This window comes from Lampetra fluviatilis, chromosome 47 (assembly GCF_964198595.1).
Source record: "Lampetra fluviatilis chromosome 47, kcLamFluv1.1, whole genome shotgun sequence".
NCBI classification, from domain to species: domain Eukaryota; kingdom Metazoa; phylum Chordata; class Hyperoartia; order Petromyzontiformes; family Petromyzontidae; genus Lampetra; species Lampetra fluviatilis.
The window spans coordinates 9,686,044-9,698,221 of NC_136321.1; the positions used below are offsets into that span (position 1 = coordinate 9,686,044).

General features: G+C 50.5%; 1 protein-coding gene across 1 annotated transcript in view; it reads left to right on the forward strand.

Moving 5' to 3' along the window:
• Positions 1-409: 409 nt before the first annotated feature.
• Positions 410-12,178, forward strand: part of LOC144947804 (patched domain-containing protein 1-like) — a 28,793-nt gene continuing 17,024 nt past the window's right edge. Inside the window, exons 1-3 of the mRNA XM_078877157.1 lie at positions 410-499; positions 7,421-8,272; positions 8,348-8,640. Of these exons, the coding sequence (XP_078733283.1) occupies positions 7,548-8,272; positions 8,348-8,640 (1,018 nt within the window). The 5' untranslated portion in view covers positions 410-499; positions 7,421-7,547. The remainder of the gene's footprint in view (positions 500-7,420; positions 8,273-8,347; positions 8,641-12,178) is intronic.

Sequence of the window (12,178 nt, forward strand, 5' to 3'; positions counted from 1 at the left end):
ATAAATGATGCAAATTCGAGAGACAGAGATGGGAGAGAGAGCAGAGACAGTAGAGGTAAGAGAGAGAAAGAGGAGTGGGAAAGGAAGGCAGAAGATGATGCAAGGAGGAGGGGGAGAGATGAGAGCGAGATTGGCGATACAGGGAAAGGTTGGAAGAGAAGGCCAGAGAGAGAGAGCAGGGGAGGAGGAGGGGCAGAAGACGATGTAAGGAGGAGGGGGGGAGAGGAGAGAGGAAGAGATGGGAGATAAAGGATGAAAATGGGGTGACTATGCAGAGAACGAGGATAGGAGGGAGGGATGATGCAAAGAGGAGGGAGAGAGCGAGACGAGGGAGAGAGGGGGGGGGGAGCTGCTGTAGAGGCGGGGTTGAGAGAACGCAGGGGAAACCCGGAGAGAGAGGAGAGAGAGGAGGCTGTGGCTCTACGCAAATCCTGGCATGACTTACACCCGAGACGCGACTACACAAGCCGGCGCGGCTGCGTGTAGCGACAGAATAACCGTGAGTCGATCGTCCACACACAACGTACACACATGTACACACAGTCTGCAGCAGAACACACAGCCACGCACACACGTAGTATGTGACCACATAGGTGCATAGATATGCATGCATCCGGTACATACACATGCACTGCATATCAATATACCGGTTGTTCGGCTGCGCGTGTGTAAATGATCCATTAATACGACCGTGCACGCATACACAATTATATACATAGATGTACAGCCACGCACAGATAAAGACAAAGATCCCCGTACAGCCTGCACAGAGTGTTGGGGCTGTTAGCGAGCACCTATGGCGCACGATGGTGGAGCTGGGTGGCCAGCACCACGCCCGGCCGCCTTTGTCTCCCCAGTGGTGATGGGGGTTTTTTACACACCGCGCCAGGTACTCGTTTGAGGCCGAGTCAACTTAGTGGGAGGCCCTGGGCCGGCTTCAGATAATCGTCACCGGGTGTTGGTGACCCTGAGCGGGAATCGAACTCGGGTGGCCGGGGAGGGGGGGTTCCTTTCTTAGCGCATCGCGCTAACCGCCGCGCCACCGCTCCCCCACGGCTACAGACACAGACACAACCGGTACAAGACACATGCACTGCATATCAATAACTACGAACAGCTGAAGGTACGTACACATACGCCGCCGCTGCCTGCTGCAGATACGTGTGAATGGAAATACACAAAACGTGCAGCGCATCGACACAACGACACGCGCGCATTGCGCACAGCGTGCACATGCACACACACAATCACACACACACAGTTACACACACATACAATCACACACACACACACACAATTACACACACATACAATCACACACACACAGTTACACACACACACAATTACACACACGCAATTACATACACACACAATTACACACACAGTTACACACACACATAATTACACACACACACACAGTCACACACACACAATTACACACACACACAATTACACACACAATTACACGCACACACACAATCACACATACACAAGTACACACAATTACACACACATACAATCACACACACACAATCACACACACAATTACACACACACAATTACACACATACAGTTACACACATACACAATTACACACATACAGTTACACACACACAATTACACACACACAATTACACACACACAGTTACACACACACAATTGCACACACATATGATTACACACACGTACAGTCACACACACACAGTTTCACACACACACACAATTACACACACACACAGTTACACACACACACACAATTTCACACACACACAATCACACACACACAATTACACACACACACAGTTACACACACACACACACACACAATTTCACACACACACAATCACACACACACAATTACACACACGCACAGTTACACACACACACAATTACACACACACAGTTACACACACTGTTGTATACTGCGGTGTATTCATAATACATCGGACTTGCATAGCGCTCTTCATCCGTGGACCATACATACGCAGAAGCACATATATTCACAATGCCGTACACACATTGTGCATGTGCACACATGCGGTACACACGAAATGGTATAGTCACTATAGTGTATTGATACACGCAGAAGCACATATACACAATGACACACACGTACAATGGCACACACAGACACATTGCTGTGTCTGTGTACAACTAAAGCACACACACATGTCACTACACACACGAACACACGTGTGCAGTGAGCACGAGGCACTATTGCCTGGGAGGCCTTCATCCAGCAGTGGATTGAACATGGCCGATGCTGATGTATGCAATGGAATACACTCCTCTGCACACGCACGCACACTGATACGTACACGTACATAAACGCAGTATACCACAATCATAGAGCCCATTGCTTTAACACGGGTTTCACCGGCGTTATAAATCGATGCACATAGACACACGGGGAAATGCGTATGGACATGCGTTGTTTAGTGACACACACAGACAAAGATCCCCCGTGTAGCCTTAACACACTGTTGGGGCAAGTGCTGTTAGCGAGCACCTATGAAGGCCGGCACGGCACACGAGGGGGTGGGTGGCCAAACACCACGGCCGGCCGCCTTTGTCTCCCCGGTGGCGATGTTTACGCACCGCACCAGGTTGTAATTTGAGGCTGAGTCGGCCTAGGGGAGGCCCAGGGACCGGTTTAAATAATCGACACTGGTGTTGAATCGAACTCGGGTCGCCGGGTTTGTATCGCTGTGCGTTAGCCGCTACACGACCGCGTCCCGAGAATGACACACACGCACAATCATACCCTTGATATCGTAATGAGCCTAAACCTAATGCTTAACACACACACACATTGTTCACATACATTACGCACTGCACGAATACACCTGTGCACGTTGCGTATAACAGCCCTGCACGTTGCATGATCTGAATGATCGCTTCAACCGACCTCGCCAGCATTTTAAACACGTAACCTGAATGCACAAGTTGTTGACACGCGTGATACGTCGTGACACACGGACACAGCGAGTGCGTGCGCTGGCTATGTGAACACGTAATGCCGCCGCTTGCACACGCGGAATAGGATCGTGAATATACGTCGAGGATGCGAGCCGTGTGTTTGGCGTGTGTGTGTGCGAGTCTGTGTGTGTGTGTGCGAGTCTGTGTCTCGTGTGTGAGTCTGTGTGTATGCGAGTCTGTGTGTGTGCGAGTCTGTGTGTGAGTCTGTGTGTGTGCGAGGCTGTGTGTATGCGAGTCTGTGTGTGAGTCTGTGTGTGTGCGAGTCTGTGTGTGAGTCTGTGTGTGTGTGTGTGTGAGTCTGTGTGTGTGTGTGTGTGAGTCTGTGTGTGTGCGAGTCTGTGTGTGAGTCTGTGTGTGTGCGAATCTGTGTCTCGTGTGTGAGTCTGTGTGTGTGTGAGTCTGTGTGTGTGCGAGTCTGTGTGTGAGTCTGTGTGTGTGCGAGGCTGTGTGTGTGTGTGAGTCTGTGTGTGTGCGAGTCTGTATGTGTGTGTGAGTCTATGTGTGTGCGAGTCTGTGTGTGTGTGTGAGTCTGTGTGTGTGTGCGAGTCTGTGTGTGTGTGTGCGAGTCTGTATGTGTGTGCGAGTCTGTGTTTGTGCGTGCGAGTCTGTGTGTGTGTGTGCGAGCCTGTGTGTGTGTGTGTGCGAGTCTGTGTGTGTGTGTGCGAGTCTGTGTGTGTGTGCGAGTCTGTGTGTGTGTTTGTGTGTGCGTGTGGCGTGTGTGTGTGAGTCTGTGTGTGTGTGTGCGTGTGGCGTGTGTGTGCGAGTCTGTGTGTGTGCGAGTCTGTATGTGTGTGTGTGCGAGTCTGTGTGTGTGTGCGAGTCTGTGTGTGTGTGCGAGTCTGTGTGTGTGTGTTTGTGTGTGCGTGTGGCGTGTGTGTGCGAGTCTGTGTGTGTGCGAGTCTGTGTGTGTGTGTGCGAGTCTGTGTGTGTGTGTGTTTGTGTGTGCGTGTGGCGTGTGTGTGCGAGTCTGTGTGTATGCGAGTCTGTGTGTGAGCGAGTCTGTGTGTATGTGTGCGAGTCTGTGTGTGCGAGTCTGTGTGTGTGTGCGAGTCTGTGTGTATGTGTGCGAGTCTGTGTGTGCGAGTCTGTGTGTATGTGTGCGAGTCTGTGTGTGCGAGTCTGTGTGTGTGTGCGAGTCTGTGTGTATGTGTGCGAGTCTGTGTGTCTGTGTGTGCGTGCGAGTCTGTGTGTATGTGTGCGAGTCTGTGTGTGCGAGTCTGTGTGTCTGTGTGTGTGTGCGAGTCTGTGTGTGTGTGCGAGTCTGTGTGTCTGTGTGTGTGTGCGAGTCTGTGTGTGTGTGCGAGTCTGTGTGTCTGTGTGTGTGTGCGAGTCTGTGTGTGTGTGCGAGTCTGTGTGTCTGTGTGTGTGTGCGAGTCTGTGTGTATGTGTGCGAGTCTGTGTGTGTGTGCGAGTCTGTGTGTCTGTGTGTGTGTGCGAGTCTGTGTGTATGTGTGCGAGTCTGTGTGTGCGAGTCTGTGTGTGTGTGCGAGTCTGTGTGTGTGTGCGAGTCTGTGTGTCTGTGTGTGTGTGCGAGTCTGTGTGTGTGTGCGAGTCTGTGTGTATGTGTCCGAGTCTGTGTGTGCGAGTCTGTGTGTATGTGTGCGAGTCTGTGTGTGCGAGTCTGTGTGTGTGTGCGAGTCTGTGTGTGTGTGTGCGAGTCTGTGTGTCTGTGTGTGTGTGCGAGTCTGTGTGTCTGTGTGTGTGTGCGAGTCTGTGTGTGTGTGCGAGTCTGTGTGTGTGTGTTTGTGTGTGAGTCTGTGTGTGTGTGCGAGTCTGTGTGTGTGTGCGAGTCTGTGTGTGTGTGCGAGTCTGTGTGTATGTGTGCAAGTCTGTGTGTCTGTGTGTGTGTGCGAGTCTGTGTGTGTGTGCGAGTCTGTGTGTCTGTGTGTGTGTGCGAGTCTGTGTGTGTGTGCGAGTCTGTGTGTCTGTGTGTGTGTGCGAGTCTGTGTGTATGTGTGCGAGTTTGTGTGTGTGTGCGAGTCTGTGTGTCTGTGTGTGTCTGTGAGTATGTGTCTGTGTGTGTCTGTGAGTATGTGTCTGTGTGTGTGTGTGAGTATGTGTCTGTGTGTGTGTGCGAGTCTGTGTGTCTGTGTGTGTCTATGTGTCTGTGTGTGTCTGTGGGCAGCGGCAGTGTAGTGATTAGTGCGCTGTGCTACGAACCCGGCGACCCGAGTTCAATTCCCGCTGACGGTCAACAGCGATGACGATTTTCTGAGTCGGCCCCTGGGCGTCCCCTAAGTCGACTCAGCCTCAAATGAGTACCTGGTGCGCCGTGTAAACATCTTTACTGGGGAGACAAAGACAGCTGGGTGTGGAGCTGGCCACCCACCCCTTCGTGTGCCGTGCCGGCCTTCATAGGTGTTTGTTAACAGCACTTGCCCCAACAGTTTGTTAAGGCTACACGGGGGGTCTTTGTCTTTGTGTGCGAGTCTGCGGGGCGCGGTGGCGTATCGGTTAGCGCGCTGCGCTACGGCCAACAGTGACGATTATATGGAACTAGCCTAGGTCGACTCAGCCTCAAATGAGTACCTGGTGCGCTGTGTAAACGTCGCCACTGGGGAGACAAAGGCGGTCGAGCGTGGTACTTACCCCGGCCTTCATGAGTGCTGGCTAACAACACTTTCCCCAAAGAGTCTCTGTAGGTGTGTGGGGTGGGCGGGATCTTTGTCTTTGCGCGTGATTCTGTGCCTGGGGAGCGGTGGCTCACCCGTCAGTGCACTGCGCTATGCGACCCCAATGACAGTGGCGGGTCCAAGGCCCTCGCCTAGGTCGCCTCAGCCTTCAATTGAGCGCGTGTAATCAGCACGAGGGATACAAAGGCGGCCGAGCGTGGTTGCTGGCCATCCCCCTCGCGTGACGTCGAGGCCTTAATAGGTGCTCGCAAACAGCACTTTCCCCAGCAGTCTGTCGAAGGCATTGCGGAGGATCTTTGTCTTTATGTGTTTCTGTCTGTACATAATGTTTGTATGTGTGTGTGTATATTTGGAAATGCATGTACGTCTGAGTGATTTATATATAAATCGTTGTTCCCTTTATGTGATTCGCGACAAATTAAACGTTTTATTTTGTCGCACTCCATCGCCAATATCCTGCCTGCCCCATTTATCATCTCACCCTCTCTACTTTCATCATTGAATCACGGACATCATCACAATTCCTGATGGCACACGTTTTGATCATTCTATCATCGTAATCATCTCCTTGTTGAATGAACATTTTTGATCAATGAACATTTTCATCCTTTTATTCATTGTGGTTATCCTGGTGTCTCTTTTTTCATAATCTCCACCATTACCATGATTCCAACGCTACCACCAATCATCAACGTCAATCACCACCACCACCACCAACAACAACTCCACTACCTCACCAATACCACCACCAACACCACCGCCAATACCATCACCAATACCACCACCAATACCACCACCAATACCACCAAACATAATCAATAACCGCCATTACAACCATTACTGGAAATAAACAATCTGCACCATCATCAATCGATCACCACCAACACCACCACCACCATCGTCACCAACCATCATTACGACGACATATACCAATATTTCCACCACGACGATCATGATTATGCAATCGACAAAATCACCACCATTACCACTATCACCACCACCCCCATCATCATACCCACCACAAACATCAATACCACCACTATGACTATGACTATGCAATAATCATCATCAATTATCATTATAAATTATCATTATTAATTATCATTATCAACCTCCAATACCACAACTGCCACGGTGGACATTTAATCCCATTCGTCATATTCATTATCAATTATCATTGACCCCCATCAATCACTGTTATCAATCATCATTATCATCATTAATCCCCACAATCAACCATTATCAAACTCTACTGCCATCACCATCGCTATCAATTATAATCATCCACCTCCAACACAAATAATCATCATCATCAATCTCCAACGCCAATCATAATCACTATCAACCTCCACTCCCATTACTAATCATAATCGTCTTTATAACACCACCACATCAATGTCTGCTCAACCATTATCCTTATCACCATCAACAAAACCACCACAAACATCAACACCACCACAACTTCCATCATGACCATGTAATCACCACTATTATCAACTGCCATTATTACCTCCACAACCAATCATTATCCTCTACTTCAACTATCAATCATAATCAACCACCTCCATCAATCACCACCATCATCAACCACCTTTGTGACCATTATCATGAATGCCCCCTCCACTATCAATCAACAACCAACTCCACTTCCACCACCAATCATCTTCATCCACCTCCACCACTTACATCAACCATCAATCACCATTATCATCAACGCCACCTCCGCCATCGATCATCATCATTGTAAACCTCCACTTCCTCCATCAACGGTCATCACCATCCGCCTCCACCGTCATCGGCGCGTGAAGGTGGTCTCGGCGCTACAAAGCGTCCCCATGTCAGCGCCGGAGAGGCGAGGACACGGGCGGGCGGAGGAGGAGGTCCACCCGACGTCCGGGTCCGCAGTAGGAGCCTCCCCGCGCTCCCCGTAGGGATATGCTGCGCCAGACCCTGCGCTGCACCCTCAAGACATGCTTCAATCGCCTGGGCTTCTTCGTGAGCCGGCACCCGGTCTTCTTCGCCAGCGCCCCTCTCCTGCTCTCGGTCCTGCTCGGCGCCAGCCTGAGTCGCTACGAGGTGGAGGGCAGCATGGAGTCGCTGTTCGCTCCGCAGCACAGCCTCGCCAAGCACGAGCGCCGCCTCGTCGACAGCCTCTTCCCCATCAACGGCTCGCGGCACATGCTGTTCACCGACCTGCACTCGCCGGGCCGCTACGGCCGCCTCGTGGTGACCTCGCGGAGCGGCCGCGACGTGCTGGACGCGCCCGCCGTCGACGCGATCCTGCGGGCGCACGCCGGCGTGCTCGGCATGCGCGTGAGCGCCCTCGGCTTCAACTACACCTACGCGCACATCTGCACGCTGGACGCGTCGAGCCGCTGCCTGCAGGATGCGCTCGTCGACGTGCTCGAGCAGATGCGGCGCTCCACGTCGGGCAACCGCAGCGCGGCGGGCTTCAGGCCCACGTACCCGACGACGCGCCTGGGCTCGGGCCGCGAGGTCTTCCTGGGCCACCGGCTGGGTAACGTGTCGCTCAGCGACAAGGGAGTCGTGCGCTCCTCCAAGGCGCTGCAGATCACCTACTACCTGAGCACGCGCGACCGTGCCGACGAGCTCGTGGCCGACTCGTGGGAGGAGGCCTTCTGCAGGACTTTGGACAAGATGCAGGAGAGCGGCGGCACCGACGCCACCACCAGCGGCGGCGGCGGCCGCGGCCGCGGTGGCACAGCTGGCGGCAGCGAAGACGCCGGGCCCGACCTTCAGTTTCACGCTTTCACGTCGTCGTCCCTGAGGCAGGATTTCCAGATGAGCAGCGTGGCGAGCAGACCTTTCCTCATAGCCAGCGCGGCCGCCGTCACCATCGCCGCCGCGGTGTGCTGCTCCATGCGAGACCCCGTGCGCACGAGGCCCTGGCTCGGCGTGCTGGGAGTAGTCACCATCTTCCTGTCGACGCTCACCACGGCCGGCATCATCAACCTCACGGAGGGGAAGTACAACTCCACGCTGCTGGGCCTGCCTTTCATCGTGATCGGTAAAACTGGGGGCGCGGGGACGGACAGACGGAGGTGGACGGATGAGCATGCACGTGTGCCGCTGTCGCGCATGCGGCCGTCGCCGGCGGTTTGCCTGCGGCGGTCGAGGGGAGATGTCGGTCGACTGTGCAACGTCGTGACGGTCACCGCCACAAACGCCGCTACCACTACCACCGCCGCCATCACCATACCACCAATCATCATCGCTGTCACAATGATCTAATATGATCATTCATCAAGCTTTTAGGAAAAGTAAATCACCGTAATCAACGTCAATCACCACCGCCACTGATGCCACCACCAACTCCACTACCCCATCATTACCACCACAACCATTACCACAACGATCACCAATCGCCATCATCAACGTCAATGGCCGCCACCGCCACAATACCACCAATCACAAATCGTCATCGCTGTCAGAGAATGATAAAATGTGATCATTCGTCAACCTTTTTAGGCCGCCGTCACGTTTAAGCACTCATTCAATCATCGTCGGGCTTCCACGTTCACCATCGCCACAGTCGTCATTATCCTTGTCATCCGTCACATGTAATCCAGCGTCATAATCCGCTAGCAACGCCTCCACAACCGCCACCAACCATCACAGGTGCCCTATCACAAACCTGTAAACAACGTATCAGTGCCTTCCTTATTACAGACCAATTCAGACATTATTGGTCACCCCGTGCCCTTGTAAATCTCAACCTTCATCCTGCAAAGTCCCATTACGAGGGAGAAACACAAATAAATAGACCAAAAAATGTTTTGCTCATATTGAAACGGCTGTACGCCGTATGGACCTGAAAACTAAATTACCCTGTACAAGAATACGGTGTAAAGCGTATGGGTTGACACGCTATGCTATCACGCAATTGCTCATGAGGTAACCATCATCGTGCTAAACTATGAACTAAACAATTTTTTTAGTTTATTACACATTTTTATTGAACTTGTCGTGTTGTCTGTTTACATTCTTTGGAATATTTGACGTTCAATATCGTCGGATCTACAAAGCCAAACGAGCTGACATTTTCTACGCAGACTCGTCGCCTCACGTGACAATTCAAGATTTCATTTTAAAACAAAAACCGGCCCAGGTCCTGCCCATCGTGGTGCTATTCGTGTTTTTAACTACATTTTGCTAATTAATGATCGTGTTTTAACTACATTTTACTAATTAATGATCGTGTTTTAACTACATTTTACTAATTAATGATCGTGTTTTAACTACATTTTACTAATTAATGATCGTGTTTTAACTACATTTTACTAATTAATGATCATGTTTTTAACTACATTTTACTAATTAATGATCGTGTTTTTAACTATACATTCTAACAATTAATAATCGTAAATTCCACCCCCCCCCCCCCCCCCCATTTAAAAAAAAATCACAAATATTCGCGCCTAACCCACGACGGTCCAATCACAACGCCTGTTACTTGCCAGCCGACGACCAATGAGAGGCACGCTTCTATCGCCGCTCGTCATGGCGCCGGAGTGGCCGCTGTGGCTGCCCTCCTCTTAACGAGAGACAAACAATTACAACAATAAACATTATTAGGTGATAAACAAACAAGATTTTCAGTGCACGCACTTTTATTTGCACTCAAAAGTAGAAAATACATTATTTTTACCCCGGAATTAATTTAATTTGATGTGCTCATTAAAAGTGGGTGGCTTCCTTTCGATATGTTTACATTCTTTATGCAAGCCACCCACTTTTATTCAGCATATCCAATTCTACTTTTGAGTGCAAATAAAAGTGTGTGCATTGAAAAGCTTTTTTGTTACTTTTTACCAGGTCAGGTCCCACTGAGCTACACGGCTCTTCTTCAGAAGTGACCTGGCCACAAATGATAGCTCAACGTAGTGGCTTATCATGCGGAAATGTATAGCAGCCAAATACTCTTAAGTACGTGTTTCTAAATGTGGAGGGAAAAACCGGAGGACACGGAGAAAAATGCGCGCGACCACAGGGAGAACGTGCAAACTCCACATATGCAAGCATCAAGGGTCAGGATGGAACCCACGATCTCCTGTATACCAGGCGAAGCAGTTAACATCTCGCCACGTGGTGCCCTCTAAACGAGTAACTGTCATCGTACCATTAGAAAAAAGCATCGTCCAGCCTGCGTCGTCATCACTATCAGTGTCACGATGTGCAATCGTCATCCAGCATCAACATTCGTCCAACCACAGCCCCAAAGAGGAGCACACAGGTCAAGTTTTTGGGCAAGGCCCGAAACCTGATGACGCTGGTTGTTGTAATTTCCGGTAAAACATCACGGTACTTGAATTGTAAATGTTGTCGTGGGTTTACTCTCCAACACACCGGCGTGCTGAACCGAGTAACTAATTGCCAAATGTTGTTTACGTGACAAACCTCACTAATTGTCTGTCCGGTGGTGGTGGGTTTAACGACACTTTTATATTTATGCGATTTAACAAAAAAAAAACATTTGTTACGTATAATTGTATAATCACCCAGCATCCATTATCATGATCATCCTATTCATGACCAGCGATTGTTAGCTTTTCAACTATCATCAGAGGCTGCAGAGTGAGCATCATTCTGTCAACCATGACCTCTGGCATCAATATGGAGAGCACCGCCTTGTTAGAAGTGAACTGTGGCTATCTGACGATTTAATCTGCCTTCGTCACAATAATGTGGAATTTCCATCACTAGCTCAGAGCTTTCGGCGGAGATGAGTTCCACCCCCACACAGTCTGGCCTGACCACCGGAATATCCCAATAAAATTGTGGACAGCGCTTTGACCAATTCCCAATGTCACCCTGTTGTGTCGCTGTGAACAACGAGGCATTATGGTGCAGAGTGTAATTGCATTAGGCTCAGCAATAACAGCAACCCCCAAGGTATAAACTTTAATGGCTTTAGCCCATTATAGGCATGTGCACGTACAGCCCTTTGTCAATCCGCTGCTGAATGACAGCCTCCCTGTGCCATGCAGGTCCGGGAGGGTAGTTTGACCATGCTTCACCACACTGGTCAGTGCGGGTTAGTGTGAACTCAGGGAGCATATGGCAGTACGGATTTCGCCCCCTACCACCCATCGTGTAGCCCCACCGCAACCTGTAACGCCTGCTATGCATGGTGTTCGCCCATTCGAAGCACTGGCCAGCCTCAACCCTTTGCTGAGCTTTGTGACGAGGTTTTGAGCACCGCCAGTGATTTGGTCATCGATGTCCCTCTGTGTTTCAAACAGGCGTGGTGCGTGGCGCGTGGTGCTCAACTCCATTGGTGATCCTGAGCCAGGGATGGGATATTACATATTTCTATGACCGGGGCCCATCTATAAGACATTCCACTGTTGTCTTATACCATCGAGTGATGATCATTTGATCGGACCCAGGGAAATGATGGGGATGATGATGCATAATAGAATATTTACCCAGGGAAGCCTCGGTGAGTCGCAAGATGGATTTTTTGGAGGGTCCTGCTACCAGACGTTTGACCAATTTCTTTTCATAATACAGTCAATCCTCGACTGACGAACAACCGACATATG